The sequence below is a fragment of the Petromyzon marinus genome, chromosome 27, assembly GCF_048934315.1.
Source record: "Petromyzon marinus isolate PM22_M1 ecotype Great Lakes invasive population chromosome 27, UKy_Petmar_22M1.pri1.0, whole genome shotgun sequence".
Classification (NCBI taxonomy): Eukaryota; Metazoa; Chordata; class Hyperoartia; order Petromyzontiformes; family Petromyzontidae; genus Petromyzon; species Petromyzon marinus.
Genome location: NC_133693.1, coordinates 3,189,616 through 3,207,576, shown reverse-complemented (window position 1 = coordinate 3,207,576; position 17,961 = coordinate 3,189,616). Strand labels below are relative to the sequence as shown.

Here is a 17,961-nt window from a genome sequence, read left to right as displayed (position 1 = left end):
AACATTTCAATGGAACCCTTGAAGCTGCTACACAACCCAGGGGGTCGATATATTTGGCGGTATTATTGCTAAATTAATATTACAAACGGTAGATTATGCTCCAGCGATGGGAGCTTTTTTACGGCAAGAACGGCGGACGACATTAATAATGATCGAGCGCTTGGACGTTTGGCACCAAAGTTGTCGAAAAGCTTTCCCCAAAACATTAATTAATCCATCCAGATAGCATATTAATACAATTCAAATACGAAATGGGCGAAACATAGTCTCAAGCACAGTCGAACGTTTCCACTTTGTTTATCCTCATTTGTCCATGTACATTGTCCAGACTATTGTTTTTGAACAATGTATTTGTTCTGCAATCACTTCCTCCTCACTCTCACACCTCAAGACCGGTTAGATGGGAGTCTTCAGACCTCTCCACTAGATGGCAGTACACACAGTGGTCAAAGTGGAGAGTTTTTTATCCTCATATCACAGGCTCCGTGTACAAGTAACAGCCCTATTTTAATTCCATTGCTGGATGAGGTCATGCGAGTCACATATATACACGTACCGTTACAAATACATAGTTACGTAGTGGGCAGCAGAGAGCAGGACAGTAAGTTCAATTGTTTTACTGCAGTTCAATGCTTCTCCCTGTGCCCCCCCCCCACCTTAACTCACCAGTACTGACCCGCCATCGTTGTAAAGTACAGTACCAATATCAGCTCCAGTCAGAAGCTAATTCTACTTCTACCAACATATCCGCACTCTCCCCACATTCTGGTCTTAAAACACCACAGAACTACAGCCCGTTTGTAAATACACCGCTGGATGAAGATGGCCTTCCCACACTGCGCACGCACTGACTTGATATTTAGCCATACTTCGCCACGCTGGTCAGTGTGGGGTGTTGGTATCGGTTGGAGTACAGAATAATGGAATTTGCAGTACCGCCCACTATCTGCCCACGACAGATACTGCATCTGTTTTTGGCCATGGTGATCGCCCTTCCAAGTACTAACCAGGATCACAATCTAGCTTAAGTTTCAAAGGTCGTGCAGAGGGCCAGACAGATTTTGCAAATTACGAACAATTTGGTCAGAGGCTTTCAACACAAGACAACGACGTCGAATAATTATTGGTCGAGGCTACCGACCTGTAATGTGTTGGTCTCTGGGTGCATCACGTCAGAGCTCGGCAGCTGGCCCGGCAGGAGGCTGGGAGGCCTCATGGGAGAGTCCGTCACCTAAGCAACGGAGATTTGAGAAACGTTCGTCAAGGTGCATTCTTTTCGTGGGCAATCCACTCGGTAAACTGATCAGAGGGGGACACCTTCCTGGCACTTTGTCCAGCACACAAAGGACAACTGCAAGAAAAGCAAAGAGTCATACGAATGTGAACCTACGAGGGCTGGGACAAAGAGTCGATGGGGTCGCACAATCGACAGGGAACTGCGATCGACTTTTATTATCTTCGCTTACGATTACTCGTGCACCTTTAAAAATGGAGGCCGCTCCAACATCCTGCCTACTGAAGGCAGGAAACCTCCTACAAGCCACTCCAAGCGTGACACGGCTGATGATGCGGGGGGGGATGTCACCAAACCACATCCTCGTCTCCTCTCGTCCAGCGACACAGTTCAGTTTCAGTTCAGTTTATTTATTTTGGTATAGCCCTGTGAGCCATTCGGCTCTTGAATCGGGTGCAACCACAACAAACAAAAAAACGAACAAGAAAAACATCTTAAAGTGACTGTGACTGTGCAAACAGAAAATCCATGAAACAAAAAACAGCAAAATATTCCTGAAAAAAGCACCGTACACCAACGCTGTGTGCAAAAAATCCCAGTGGGATGCAAGTCAAACAACAACAACCACAAGTGGCGACAGAGCTGGGAGATCTTGTTCCCCACAATAACTTTCATTTGACTGATTAGTCAAGCAACAGATTACTTGAATAATTGGATAGCCCAGCTCGATAAGTTTAATTGATTGTTTTTGTCCAAAACACTCAGATTTTTTTCCCCTTTACGGTCACAGAGTACAAGCCCAAATGCCCAAAACACCAATTGGCCACGGACAAGCAGCACTACTGAAAGCGTACAAGATAAGGGAGAGGGTTACGAGAACAGGCAATTACAACGAGTAACATGATAGTGACCAACCTTGTCTTCACTGGCCATGTTGCCGTACTGATCGTAGCCACAGGGGGACTCCACTTTCATCGCCTGTCTTACCAGATTCATCTGTGGGTAATTGAAGAACACATTCAAAACATTAATGAAATAAAAACGGAGCCACTTGCAACAACCTGGAGACGGTAGCAAAATGTCATCGTTGATTCAATAGCGGTGGAGTTCAAATTTTTAAGGTTTTTAGTGTTCTAAACTGGTGAAGGTGCAGCCCTGCATCTTTTTGCTCATGCCACGTGCTGGTGGAAGGGCCTCGATGAGAGGGAACTTTAGAGGACAGTTTGGCCTACTCTTCCATGTTGGCCAGACATCTTGGAAGAGGTGGGAGAACCCACACTTTACCCCACCACACGCAACCTGTCAATCGACTAATTGTGGTGCACCCATTGATGCTCTCGGGTGGACAGAGGCGGTGGGGGAGGGGGGGGGGGAATTTAAGAAGCTTGCACCGTCATTTCGCCTGCCGCGGCGGGAGAAGGGAGTCGAACCTGTTACCTCTGGATTGCAAGTCCCATGTGCTAATGCTAACCATTACACCATGGCAGCATCCCAGGAGAGTTAAACTGGCCAATAATTGCCTTATTGCTTGTAAAATTGAGCACACTTATTTGGCAAGTGATTGAAAAAGTGTGGTTGACGCTATGACTAAAGGCAACGTTGTTGACGAGGGCATTAAGTTTTATTGTTAATTATACTGCTGGGCTTGACAGTGACGGGAGGGATTCAAGAAACTTGCTCCATCATTTTGATTGCCACGCTCACCACTTTCACCACGTTTAAATCTAATTCATGTTAAAATTCCCGAACCGGTAAATATTGAAAGGTGGCTTGCGAACTGCTTTGTCATCATGAAAGCCACACCTATGAAGACAGCCACAGATTTTACTTATCTTGTTTGAACATCTCCATGGCAATGGCAGCAGAAATATGTACTTAATTTCAAACGCTTTCCCGAAGTATGACAGCACAATCACAGGTCAAACCTACCTGCTGCGTATCATAGCTATCTTAAAACGAGTGACATATTAACTGATGACAGCTTACTTTGTATTGAACAAACGTAATAAAAATTATACAAGGATGAATGAACGGGGTTGACTTCCTACTAAATTACCATATATATTAAAGCAGAAAAAGGTATATTTATCAGCAGTGTATATAACCAACGTTGACATGCGGATGAAAAATATGGACAATGACGAAGAAAACTGCACAAAAGCTGAATTTTACACACAAGCGTGGAGAGATCGAGGCTTGGAATTACACTGAGACAATTACAGTGAAGGGGAGAGAGACAGGATGAGGAACAAAGTGAATCAAGAAGGTACGCAAGTAGTTAGAGACATCATACAGAACGTTAATGAAACTAAGCGGGCTTGGACGGAATGTCGCTAAAAGGGACGATGGCCAGTGGTCAATATGAATGTATGTATGTATTACTTATTTCGCACCATACGTAGCCAACAGTGCTAATCAGACGTGCGGGGGCTATGGTTAGGGCTGGCCCTCTCTGCTCTGAAGGGCCATTGCCCTAAACGTCAGCCGTCCAGTGCTATATGTTTCAGTTTTAAGGCACCGTCATTGCATTGATGGTGGTGATGGTCGTGGTGGTGCTGCATGTGCGGGTACAAAGACAAAGATCCCCCGTATAGCCTTAACAGACTGTTGGGGCAAGTGCTGTTAAGCGAGTAGCACCTATGAAGGCCGATTCGGCGCACGAGGCTTAGTGGACCTCGGGGAGGCCCAGGACCGGTTCAGATAATCGTCACTGGTGTTAGCCGTGAACGGGCATCGAACTCGGGTCGCCAGGTTCGTAGCACATTGCGCTAACCGCTACACTCCCGGTACAACACCACAACCACTACCAACGCATCACAAAGTGGCAGCCAAAGGAGGAGAAGATGTTTGAGATGACGTGCACTGTGGAGATGAAATCGGTACAAATGCAGGAGCGGAGGGTATTATTCATCATTAGGCAAAGCGAGGAAAGCTTAACCGAGTCTAAAGACATTTTTTGAGGAGGGTCCTGCCAAGTAATTTAGCAGTAGAGCGCAATGATTGTTGTACTGCAAGACTATGAACACATGAGAGATGGTAACGGCATGGCAATGCCTGTATCCAGCATTGGACAGAAATATGATCGATGATGATGATGATAAGCATATGTGCATACAGGGTGATCACTTTATTGACACCCCGCCAATTTATTTCTCAGCAGCTGAGTGAATATTGTGAAATCGATGACTCTATAACTTGACATCGGCATTGTTTTCTCTATACATTTTCACTTATTATTATAATAATCATTATAACAGTGGGGTACCTACATGAATGGATCACCCTGTACAAGTCGTATCGACGAGGCAACGAGTGACGCCGCACACCCACCTGGCTAGCAACCACATCTGAGGGCAGCTCTGCAGACATGCCCATTGGGCAGGGACCGGTCACCCGTGCAGCACCATTGCCACCACCGCCGCCGCCACCGTCGCCACCGCCTGCGCCCATGGACTCTGGCAGACCCATGCCACCGAAGGGGCTAGGGTTGCCCGGTCGCCCAAACTGCTGATGGTACATCTCACTGCGCACACGTGCCAACAGAGAACAGCAGCCATTAGGAACATGCGTTGGCGCGAGCGGAAAACGCGCGTTCGTAGCAATACATTACAACATGCACCGAGCTCTTGACCCAATTCCTACTTGCGTAGGTTTTTGCGCTTGTGCCGCGTAGCTTCTCCGATGTGTTTTATGGTTGCACCGCGTGATGCTCGGCACGACGCCTGATGTTTCGCCGCACGTGCTGGGAGCTTCTTCAGGTTATTCCAGGCTGAAGAAGCTCCCAGCACATGGAGCGAAACACCAGGACATCGTGCCAAACAACGCTGTGACCAAATCACCCGGAATGCGCCGGACTTCGTCAATATCTCGGAAGCTAAGAAACAGGGTTTAGGCCTGGATAGCAAGCGCTTGGATAGGCAACCACCATGCACAAAAGGGGTTGGTCGATGTGGTGGGCAGCGCAACAAATACTCTATTGTTGTACTGTTCTTCTACGTTTCCGTATCTACGATTCCTGCCTTCACCAACCAATGGTCGATTTCGAGGTTGAGTCATTTAACTGTCAACATTAGTTTTAGTATAAAACATTTTGATGAAGGATGCCTTTAAAGGCACAGTGGGATTACTTGAGTGTGCCTAAAAGTACATTGTAAGTAATTTTCTATCCTCCACAAAAGTTCAAGCTCACATTGAGACAGCATGGGTGCAGTTGCTCAGCACAGGCTCAAAGGCCCAAAAACGCCAAACGGCCAGTAACAAACATCACTATAAAAGTAGTAATGAACATATTACTTGAACAATGCAAGATTATAAAGAACTTGGTGAAAGGAGACAATGGGAGGGAATTCCCAAGTCGAGGAGTATGAGGCATGGAACAGAAAGAGTAAGTGTTGTGACCTGTAGTGTAGTGGCTGAACAGTGGGTGAGCCCAAACAGGCAGTCTTGCAAGACTGAATCCTCATCATGGGTGATGGAATCAACGAGTTAAGTTCATGGGAATGGTAACAGTGGCAGTAGTAGTGATAGAAGAGTGAAAAGGAGGCAACCGACTGCCAGTGTGCAACAAGAGTTGGAAGTGGCACAAGTCAAACCTGTTGGTCATCGTGCTGGTGTCCCAAGGCTTCATGTCACTCGGAGCCTCCATGAGCAGGCCCTGTGGGGCCAGACGCGGGGACAGCAGGGGGCTGCCGGGCCCAGGAGCCATCCCAAAGCCTGTGTCCGACGGCTGGGACATGCCTGGACAAATCAAACATTCTACATGGGCAAAAAATAAACCACACTACTACGGTGAGGATTTTGTAAAACATAACTTAAGCAACATACCAATGCGCCTGAAGAACAACATATTTAATTGGCTTATGTCACCTGCTAATAGTAGCATTTTGTAAACAGTAACTTTTCAATCCACAGCTGGACAATGGATAAGAGGTTTTAAGAAATTTGCACCATTATTTCGACTGCCACGCTGGGAGATCAAATGGAACCGGTCACCTATGGACCACTAATGCACTGTGCTAATCATTACAATATGGCAGACTTTATGCGATTTTGGCAAATGTGCGGTAAAAGTCAGGATAGCGTGATCTAGCTCATCAAATATAAGTGTCCTTACCTGAATGAAACTGGAACACATTCTGCTGTCCCATGCCCGGCCCATATTGGCCCATGCCATCTCCTGCCATCATACCTCCTCCTCTTGCAGCCATCCCACTTTGCACACCTTGATGCATTCCTGGAGGGAGATGGTTCCACATTACCAATGTGACTCTTGAATGTGTGATCCGTATTCAAAACTAACATTAATAACATCATCACTGCCACGGAATCACTTATTTGAATTATCCTCATACCTACCCCGTTGCACTGAAGTTACCCATTAAGCCACTGTGTAAAACATTTGCGATATGGGTCCTAGCATTGCGTCAAGGAAGCTTGACTGCTGATGAGACATTGTATGTCAAAACCGGTCCAGAGTTTGCTTGCACTAAATCAATGCTGCTAAAATTATGCACTCCCAGAAGGCGGTGCTGCTGATGGGTTTGGCAAGAAATACTTTCGTGTTTTGTGTGGAGAGATGGATATGTGGAGCATGCTTTGTCCTCATTTAAAAGTGTATTAAATTATTTTGTACATTTTGCCGACTTTCATTATTCACAGTGGTGACATCCACGTTACCTTTTTGTGCCTGCAGGCATTGTAATCTTTTAAATCTTGACTTAAAACTTTCGTGACTGCAGGAATTCATATTCTTTGGGTCTTTTGGTAAAGTCACGTAGGAAGGTAAAAAAAAATTCACACGAAATTTATTTCTCTAAGACGAAGGTACTTTGCAAGCCCACTGGCTATCAACAAAAATCCGTTCATGAAGCCATCTATATATACAGACGTAGCCACAATTTCAACCGAGAGGACGGGTACAAACATTACAGCCAGTTATGACTTCAACCAGTTGAAGTCATAACTGGCTGTAATGTATCCATTTTAGCACTGTCCGTTGCTCACCAGTTTTTTAATCCCTCAGATTAGCATAGCCTTCTCCGCTCAATATGCCGAGGCCCACCGTTTGTTAATCCCTCATATTAACAAGCTCATCCGCTCATGCTCCCCCCAAGGCTCGTGCCCTGCCCACCCCGTTCTGACACTTGGGCTACGCCCATTTTAAACCTTGAAAACAGTTTGCCTTTAGAGGCTAACCCCTCTTTTTATCTCCACCTGATGACGACCGCTTGTGTTGCGATCAAAACGTCGTAGTTTTTGTAAAAAAAAATATTAACCTATCTACGTGACTTTACCGAAAGGCTCAAAGAATATTTGAATCTTTTGCTTAGAATTCACCTAAATACTCCTAAAAAACACTCAACATATTCTTCAATCACACTTATTACATCTGGCAACGGCCATCCAAGTGCACTGAAGGATGGTCATTGGCCTGAAACGTAACCTATTAAATATTTTTTTTTTATTTTAAGGCAGTGATATTGACGAACGTGTTGGATGTCTTATTTGTTAACTGCACTTGGGCACTGCTGCCAAAGCAGCACTATATAAATCCGAAAGAGAATAGAATAATTGTTTAAATTCTCCTCTCTCCTGAAACAGACTTTTGATGTTAACGTTCTTGTTAGTGCCTGTAATTAGCTTAACATTCCTCGCCTTTGGCAATGTCCAAGTGCAACTTGCATCGCACTGGCCTGCGATATCTTTTTGAACTTGACGAGGATAGAAACATCCCTGACAATGTGATGTTTATATCAATGAGAATTACACCAATTGTATATTTTAAAAAAATGTCAATTTCAGTTCATCAATACTCTTTCAGAAATCTAATATATGTCCTTTCGATTTACAGCTTTCTTTACTGCAGGGATTCATATTCTTGGTTCTTTCGGTAAAGTCACGTAGAAGGAAAACAAACAATAAAATTATCACGACGTTTCGACTGCAACACAAGCAATCATCATCAGGTGTGAAAACCACAGCAAGAAAATTTGGATTCTAGCAAGAAAATTTGAATTCCAGCAAGAAAATTTGCTGTGGTTTTCACACCTGATGATGATTGCTTGGTGTTGCAGTCGAAACGTCGTGATCATTTTGTTTTATATTTTTATTATTTTATTGTTTCCCTTCTATGTGACTTTACCGAAAGAACCAAGAATATATGTCCTTTCGTAGACCTTAAAAGATTTAGAATAAATTTTCACGTGAAGATGAGGAGGTTCCAGATGTTACATTTGAAGGAGATTAACACACTGCCCCTTGACAATATGATTTGTTTTACTTTCATGTGGATTTTGTTATATAAAATAAAATATTTTATACCTACGTGAATTTTTTTTTTAAATTACCTACGTGACTTTACCGAAAAAAAACAAACAATATGAATTCTTGCAGTCACAAAAACTTCAAATCTATAATTAATACCTAGGTGACTTTACCGAAAAAACCAAAGAGTATGGATTCCTGCAGTCACGAAAGCTTCAAATCAAGATTAGACCAGGATAGGTCAAAATGCAGAATCAGAATATTTATTTACACTGAGTCCAATTTGCAAGAGTGATCTGGGGAATTAGCTTACCAGCATGGGGCACAAATCACTGCTGTGTGTAACAATTCCCAATTTGGTAATTTGCAGGTACATTTTTTTATTGAGCAAATTTGACGCTGGCACAAAATGGCCTACTCTTGCAAATTATGTCAGGGATGGGGAGTAATATTTAACTTCCACCGTGAATCAGATGGGCACATCGTGTTATGGTTATTGCACGCGCATGAATAATCAAGGTGGCCGCTGGATTCAAGCGGTGCACCTCTGCAGCGAGAGGGGAACGTCGCCGCCACTAGGCCGAGGCTCCTGGATCATAAACCGTGGACATCACCACAAGAAGTGGAACCCAGCTGTCGTAACCAAATTGGCAGTGGGATTTTGTAGACATTTATTTCCATGGAAATTAAATACCTCAATCGTGGAATGATACCTTAAATCATTGTTATTTCAAAAAAATGTCAACGAAAATTTGTAATGAATTACAAGAGCCATTAGCTTCCTATGACACGTAGATGAATTGTTCACGAAATTCAGTGAACCAAATATTTTGCAAGTTAGAGGTGGCCAGCCAACCAGAGGCAAGATGGATTTCAAAATGTTTCTTTTTGCCGCTGATCACAGACAGTTCGGGGCTGATGATGACCGTGGCTGATGCTGCATGTAAGTTGCTTGAGGTATTAAACCACAGCGGCAGAAATTAGCATGAAAATTACTTCAAGAGAAAAAAGAAAACTCGCTTGTTTTTAAAACCATCAGAAAAAAACAACGGCTCCTTGGCATATAAAACAAGTGCAGACTTGACAGAGTTCTGCCTCAGAGGGACACCCAGATCCGGGGAGTGCACTTAATTCAAGCATAAATGTTCAGTAATGATGCGCGATTCTCCCAAGTTTGACCACGCCACAAGCACGCAGTGTTCTACGCCACTGAACGTCATGGGGATTCTTTGACATGAACATTAATTACCATTCTCATTGCACTTGTTCAATCACAATGCAAGCAAGCTAAACATTAAGCAATGTAGCTGCCCTCCGGAATAACAAGAGCACCGGTCTGGCCCTCCGACGTGTTTTCAGGTTGTGTCGCGCGTTGTTCAGCATGCGGGGAAACTTCAGGAACTAGAATATGAGCAGCTCATTTTCTCCCGTGAGTATACGAATATAGTATTGTTGGCTGTTGATGACGATTGGCTCAGCACTCTGATATGGATCAGACAATAACGGTGAGCTGCTCAATTCAGTAGCTAAACAAGTTCTCAGTACTAAATGTCGGGACATCATGTCAAACACGCGGCATTGCTGTTATAGATTGGGCTTTTAGATTAACGATGCCATTAAATGCGTAATGCGAAGACCCATAACCACCTGACGCAGTCAAACAAATTACATATTCTACGTGTACAAGCGTTTAACGGGGCCAATTATTATTGTTTTGGATTGCCGATAAGATGAAGAATGATCACAGCAAAAGGTCACAATTATATATGAAAGGTAGCAATTATAAGTATCAAAAGGACAAGATCCAGAAAGTGAAAATAAAAATCCAGTTAGTCAGAATGACTTGAGGTTCTTAACGACACAAATTTCGCCACGTGACCGAATCCAAAAGTCAATTATGGAATCATAACATTGGCTCCGTAAACTAATTTGTTAATTTAACCATTGCTGTTGTTACTTTGAAGGGCAGCTACAATATCCAAGACAGAGCATGCATGGCACTGGCCACAGTGTTTGTAGTCAAGCAAGTGTGGTGCATGGTAATTTATGTCCATGCCGTACAACACGGAGCATTGCGCAATAGTACATCCCATAGCTGTACAGCACAACCACAAAAACCTACACGGCCGCACCACAGCGTTCACTGCATTACGCGCTTTCAGATGCGCTGTTGCGGCTGTGTGGAATGCGCTTCATCCTGATATTAGGAAGCCACTGGAGCTAAGCACTTTTAAATATAGATTGCAAACTGCTTTTTGTGTTCAGTTTGTTGCCCTTCCCCCGCACCTCCAATTAGCACGGTTGGTTATGTACTATGCGAGAGAAGTTCAACATACATACATATTTACTCTAAACTTAACATTTTAAGTGGTAAGGCCCACTGAACTATATAGCTCTTTTTCAGAAGTGACCTGGCCACAAATGATAGCTCAACAAAGTGGCTCATCATGTGGCAATTTATAGCAGCGAAATACTCTGAACGCATGTTTCTAAATATGGAGGGAAAAACCGGAGGACCCGGATAAAAATTAACGCGACCAGGGAGAGAGCCATGTAAACAAATATACAGGCGTCAGGGTCGGGATCGAAGCCACAACCTCTAAGATAGCAAGCAAGGTGTTAACATCTCGCCACTGCGGTGCCCCATCCAGCCATCTCACAGATACAACACACCACAAGAGTAACTGTGCTGTCGTCTCACCCTGCGTGGCGAGCGGGTTGCTCGCACCCGGCGAGGGCGGGCTGCCGTAAGGATGGGGGTACGTGTGGCCCTGGTGCTGGTAGGCCGCCTGGCCCATGGCCACCTGCCCCGCAGACGGCGCCAGGCCTGGGTGGCGTGGCGGCGCCGGCACACCCCGGCCCAGCGTTCCCGGGGAGGGAGCGAAAGCGGCCTGATGCTGTGGTCTCATCATCCCTGTCGCGGCCACTCGCTGCTGCTGCTGCTGCTGCATCATCTGCCGCTGCCGCAGTTGCTGGTTCAGCATCTCCCTGTGGCGCTGCGCCAGCATTTGTGAATTCAGGGTGACCTGTAGTAGACAGGAGAAATATATATTAAATAAAATCTCACTGCAGCATGACCACTGCTGCTATAGCCGCACAGAGCATTATCATTCAGTTTAAATGTCCAACAACTCTAACCGTGTAAATATAACACCTACTTTCACTTTTTGAAACTGCGCGTTCGTAAATTTTACGTGGCGAGTGTTTTCACTGGTAGCTCTCCGTACCGCTAATCTTGGGACACGACCTCGTGATTGTCACCTCAGTCTTAATAAGGTGCTGTATCTCGGTTGTGAACTCCTTAAAGGCAATGACAACCGAAGCGAACGGTGCCCTAATCTCAGGCTGCGTCTTCACACAGGTTCGTTAATTTTGTCTCGTCACAGTCATGCCTGGGTCTCTGCTGGGGAGTCGTGGTCATCATCACGCCTGATGATTTCATCCAATCATTGCCATTATTGACTAAAACGTTAATAAAAAAATATTTACCATATTCTCTGGATTATAAGATGTTCCGGAGAGGAAAAAATACCCACACCCCACAATTTGTAGTCATTTTGAAAAAGAGTTTTCTGATGAAGAGAATACAGTACTATGAAACGCCGTCTTCTATAAGATGATTATGAACATGCTGCTCTAAATTTGGGAGATCTATCTTTCTGGAAGATGATTCTGAACGACCAATTGTGTTCCTTCTATCCTCTGGGTGATCGAGTACTGCTACAGAAAGCTGCCTTCCAGAAGACGATTCTGGAAAACACGCGGCTTTAAATTGGGGAGATGTATCTTCTGGAAGTTGGCTGACGCTACTGAATGGACGTTGGTGCGACCTATAGCCTGGAGAATACTGCAATTGCCAGCAATTTTCGTCACTAATTTCACAAACGAAATTAACGCTGTGCCGACACACACACACCCGACTTGCCGCGGATGCGTGCTGGGGCAGGCTGGCACGCAGGGCAGGGCTGCCCGAGGGGCCCGGGTAGAACTGCCCTCCCATCATCGCGCCTCTGTTCTGAGCCATCTGATGACAAGAAAGAGACAACGCGTTAACAAAATAATTTCCGATGCAGAGTCCACAGGCGGACGTATTAATTTCTTACTGGATTAATTAGTGCCGTTAAAATGTTTTTAATAACATATTAAATTATATTGCAATTGTACTCTCGGCATAATGTCTCAAGACAAACTTTTGTTTACGCAAAAAATTCAGAACTATAGGTGTACCACCTTGTGTCAGAATGGTTCCAGATGTTATCACACAACTTGTAAGGCAATGGGGAAAGATTTATTAAATCCCACCCGACTTCTGTCCACTCAGCAGTATAAACGGCGGGTACACCGCTGTTCGTCAATCGGAAGGCCGCATGTACAGGTAGTCCTCTACTTATGATGGAGATGCGTTACGACGACCCCATCGTAAGTTTAAAAAATCGTAAGTCGAAGATGGCCTAGCCTACCCAGGAGTCTTAAAGAATGGTGATAATTTAGCAAAACAGAGCTATTTACAGTACCGTACTGTATAAGCTATATACTGTATGTATTTATTAATTACAATACTGTATTGCACAGTAAAATGTAAAGTATAAAAACAAGGTAAATTCTTAGCCTAGCTATATGAACTGCAATTTAATAGAAAGTTTTAAAAATATTTTACAATTTTGTCGTATTGCTATCGCCATCGTAAGATCAAAATATCGTAAGTCGGACCATCGTAACTCGGGGACTATCTGTAGTGGGATTAAGTGTGGGTCATCCCACCCCTTCCAAGGCATCTAACAGGTGGATAAAAGTAGGGCGAAATAACCTTTGGAGGGGCTTCTCTTTTTTTTACGCTGGGCGCTACGATGGCTTGCCTTGGTGTACAGGAGGTCGTGGGTTTGATCCCGACTGACGTCTGTATATTTGGAGTTTGGATGTTCTTGCTACACTTAGAAACACATGCGTTTAGAGTATTTGGCTGCTATACATTTCTGAAAAAGTACTTACATCTCAGTGAGCCTTACCTGGTAATATAAAAATAGTTTCATTTACGTCTACAAATAGCATTACTCCACACGTCTCGCGTGAAAGGCCCGCGCAAATCCCACGCACGAGCACCTGCTGCTGGCTCTGCAGTCGTTGCTGGAGCTGAAAGCGCAGCTGGGCCGAGTTGAACTGGGCGGACGCCGTGGGCCTCACTGCCCTCATCGCGGCCGCCTGCCGCGCCTGCAGAGGATGCATGGGTCTCGCAGGGCTCAGTGTGCGCATGCCACCCCCGCACAGCGCCGCACTGCCGCCCCCGCCACCGGGATAGCCGCCCTGCGAAAACTGGTGCTCCATGTAGGGGTGCATGCCGGAGTAGACCCCGCCGTGGCTCGGGTCCGCCGTGTAGGGCGACTGCCGGGCGTAGCCAGCGAGAGCGGCCGCTGTCTGCTGCTGTTGCTGTTGTTGCGTCTGCTGCTGTTGCTGTTGCTGCTTGTGCTCCATGGACATTCCGGACATGTCTGGGTTTGCTGAATACATGGGCGGTTGCAGCTCCATCGGCCCGCACTGCAGGAAGGCAAATGAACGGGCGAGTGTCAGGACGCTGCAGTACGGCTGCCACCAAATACGCTACAATCATTTACGTTGCGCAGAAAAGGCTTTTGCAGACATTTGGCAAATCTCTTAAGATGAATGAACCGATCATAAGTACGCACGGGGAGGATTGAAACGATTTGCCTTTCCCATACCTGTAAGGTCATGAATCAGGGTCACAATTTAATTAAGAAATTGATTCGTTTTGCCTTGTTTGTAACGTCTCTTTCACTCAAATATCCTAAAATAAGGTTTTGTAAATAGTTTATAAATATTTGCATAATCAATATATGATTCCTACACACACATTAGAGCAAGCATTGGTTTTAAACAAATCGTTACTCTTTTTAACACGTAGGCTTTCGCGACCAATATTATTCATAATAAAGGTTTTTGGGTTAGATCGCGTAATTTATAAATGTGTCCTAAACCTCCACCACCCGACACGGCCAAAGAGTAAAAAATGTGTCACGTTTACAAAGGACAAATAGTTCACTACTTTAGCCCACCGGTGTGTTGAAGAGTGAATCAACATCATTTTAAACTTGAGTACGACGTTTCGCTGGTAATTACATCTAGCATCATCGGGCAATTCGCCAGAATGGTAAAGCCCTCACTTGCTCCCGGTCTTAAATAGAGCAGCAGGGTAACGTCATCATTTAACTCATTCAGGTGCAGTGATTTGAGGTGGAGGGGGGTATTGTAATTATATAATCGATTAGTAATCAGTCAATGGTTATGATTAGTAATGAGTTGTAGATTAGTAATTAGTTGTAATGTGTGTTTTGATTATATGCTACGTTAGTAATCCGTTAATTAGTATGTGTTTCCCCTATAAGCAATTGTAGTATGTATTATTTAATAATACGCTTCCAAGCCGCACTAAGCCTGTTGCTGTCAGAGCGATTAAAGTTATTTCTGTTTCTCTCAATTTCAATGGATTCTCTAATTAGTCTTTGCCAGTAATAATTAGTTTTACACAATACTTCAGCGTTACCAAAATCAATTGAGTGTCCTTGTTGACAAGCATGTTCTGCCACTGCCGACAGTTGTGTTTGAGATAATTTAATATTTGGTGTTCTTTTAGTCTTATGCTGATGTTACGTCCCGTCTGTCCAATATAGCATCTACCACAAACAGTTAATCCGATATATACCTTCTGTTGATAATTTAGGTAATTCGTCTTTAGTGCAAGATACTAGGTTTTGAATTTTGTGTACTGTACCAAATCTTACTCTGTTTTGCTTTTGCAAAACATTAGAGTAATTTGTCAGTTACTCCTGAGATATATGGAATTTTAATTGTTTTAACAATCTGATCGCTTTCAGCAGTGTTGATTTGCGATCGTGATTTGGCATTCAGTGCTCTGTTAATTTGAGTATTATTGTAGCCATTCTGTCATAATGCGTCTTTAACATGTTTGATATCTCTCACTAGACTTTAACCATCTGACATTGTTTTAGCCCAATGTATGAGCGTCTTGATAAGAGAGGATTTCTGAGCTGGATGATGATGCGAATCTGCATTCAGATAGGCCTCAGTGTGCATTTGCTTTCTGTAAACGCTGTGTTATTTTACCGTTTAGGCCATGTCCAAGCAAAATATCTAGGAACGGGAGTGTGTTATTCACCTCCATTTCCATGGTGAACTGGATGGCCGGGTTTTGTGCATTGAGATGATTTAGAAAATCATTAAGTGTATCTTTACCATGTGGCCAAACAACCAAAGTGTCATCCACATATCTAAACCAAAAATATGGTTTTAATGTGCTCGAGGCAAGTGCTCTTATTTCAAAGTTTTCCATGTACAGATTTGCTATGGTCGTTACTCTTTGAAAATTGTAAGGCATAGGCCCCAAGCATTTGAGTAAAAGTTCCAGTATGATCTGGCTTAACGCTGGTGACTGGATCCACAGAAGAAAATAGAGACGTCAAGGTGCAGTGCTATAATTGCATTGCTCATGTCACATCATTACTGACAGAAGGGCATCCACTAGACAGGGCCTCTAGAGGGTATTTGGTCTACTCTTTCACGCTGAACAAACATTGTAAGAGGTGGGGGGTACCTACAATCCATTTATACTGCTGCTAGGTGGGCACAGGCAGGCGGTGGGTGATTTAAGAAAGTTGGTCATTTTTTTACTTCCGTGCCAGAAGATGGAATTTAGCTGACGAACCTCTGTGTAGTCCAGTGTACTAACCAACAAACCATTACACCGGGGCAGCTCCCCTCAAATCATCCGTGCCTCGGTGTATAAAATACACGGGGGGGCGACCCGTCACTTGTGCAGTGCGCGCTTCGCCGCAACGGGTGGAGGAGACTCGCCTGCATGAGCTTGTCGATGCCGAGCGCCCGGTCGATCTCCGCGAGCTCTTGCTCGTCGGTGCTGCTCAACAGTGAGTGCAGCTGGGCCATGAGGACGAGGTCGTCACCTTGGGTCTCACGGGCTCTGGACCCCGAGAAGACCATGCTGTCCGGGCCAGGACCCATTCCGGGCCTGCTGGTCGCACGCGAGCACACGCGCACACGGCCGGCCATGGCGTCGTTAGTTGGAGAATCGCTGACGTGGCCGAGCAGTGACGCATTCGCCACTGCTCATCGCAGAGTTTGGCGGTTACACACCGGCGGCCGCCCTGGTTAATATACTGTGGGTGTTGTTAATTTAAACCCATGCACCTGTCGGCTCCACAGTGGATATTAAAGATCCCATTAAGAAACAATATAACAAAAGGAGGCCATGTATAGCGCAGTCATTGTCAAAACGTGCTAAATTTATAAACTACTTGCAAATTGCCAAATTGGATCAAACCAAATGGCAACGTAGCCTCTAGTGGAAGCCTATACCTGTCTGTCAAACACAGTGACTTGTGCAATAAGAAATGTTTTCACAATGCTTATTTGAAAATAAAACAAAATGAAGAATGCTTTATTGCAAGAGAAGATGTTACGTGTTTCAGTACCTTCCGTGATCTCCCATAATGCTCTGTTCCATTCCCATCATGCCCTCCACCCACTGCTCCGGTTGCTGCTGCTGCTGCTGCTGCGGTCGGTACGGTAGGTCGTCCATCTCCAGACCGAGGTCTGTAGGACCTGATCGCATGCCAAAGAAAAGCAGCAAAGTTCAACGTCTACCCGCGGTTGAGAATCTTGCACCGCAGTTTCAGCAGTGCCTTCTTGGCAGAGTGGTGGTAGATTTGCCACTTGTTGCAGAGTTTAGAGCCCATCGGCTGCCCTGGTTAATACTGCGGGTGCATTAAATGTGAAATACGTGCTGTCTGCTTCACAGTGGACGTTCAGGATTCCATCACAATATATTCAAGAGAGAGTAGAAGGTGGCCACGTGTGTTGACGTCATGGTCCCATTTTCAAAATTGTACAAATCGATCCCAAATCACTTCTTTGGGAAGAAACACAGCAATATCGCTCCATACTGGCAGATTCATGCCCACTTGGGCTGGCCGGTGCTGCGTTCACCTTGCGCCACACAGAGGACAGCTGCCGATGGGGGGGTCCCACTGCCAGAGGGTGCATCGACATGTACTGCATGGCAGGCACGGAATAAAATATTAAGCAATGATGATAATGATCTCTGAAGAACAGTGAGCACGAGGGAGGCATCACAAGACTCACCAACGTCAATCATGTGACCCGACTGACTGCTGGGCCTCATGGGAAGTGTTGGGGCGCCGCTCCCCACGACACCGCCCTGCATGGGGCTGTAGCCAGGCGCCGGGCGAGAGGTCAAGGTGGGCACACTGCTGGCGCCGCTGTGGGACGGGTAGGGCCCGAGCGGCGTTTGGGGACCCCAGGCCTCACCACCCGGCACGCTCATCCTCCTCATGACACCCCCAGGTCCGGCCATCATGCCTGCAACCCCGTAAATAGGTTCGTATAATTCACCTATT

At 45.1% G+C, this 17,961-nt stretch overlaps 1 protein-coding gene across 11 annotated transcripts in view; it reads right to left on the bottom strand.

Annotated features, from left to right (window-relative positions):
* Window positions 1-17,961, bottom strand: part of LOC116946633 (nuclear receptor coactivator 2-like) — an 89,231-nt gene that overhangs the window by 4,335 nt on the left and 66,935 nt on the right. For 6 of the 11 annotated variants that reach the window (XM_032961732.2, XM_032961734.2, XM_032961733.2 and 3 more), the window contains 11 exons: window positions 17,687-17,956; window positions 17,017-17,146; window positions 16,382-16,556; window positions 13,598-14,029; window positions 12,414-12,521; window positions 11,199-11,523; window positions 6,348-6,467; window positions 5,827-5,989; window positions 4,565-4,757; window positions 2,150-2,230; window positions 1,142-1,231 (listed from right to left, as the gene is read on the bottom strand). In XM_032961732.2, coding sequence (XP_032817623.1) covers window positions 1,142-1,231; window positions 2,150-2,230; window positions 4,565-4,757; window positions 5,827-5,989; window positions 6,348-6,467; window positions 11,199-11,523; window positions 12,414-12,521; window positions 13,598-14,029; window positions 16,382-16,556; window positions 17,017-17,146; window positions 17,687-17,956 — 2,087 coding nt within the window. The remainder of the gene's footprint in view (window positions 1-1,141; window positions 1,232-2,149; window positions 2,231-4,564; window positions 4,758-5,826; window positions 5,990-6,347; window positions 6,468-11,198; window positions 11,524-12,413; window positions 12,522-13,597; window positions 14,030-16,381; window positions 16,557-17,016; window positions 17,147-17,686; window positions 17,957-17,961) is intronic. The other 5 variants (XM_032961737.2, XM_032961738.2, XM_032961740.2 and 2 more) reach the window with 5 other exon arrangements.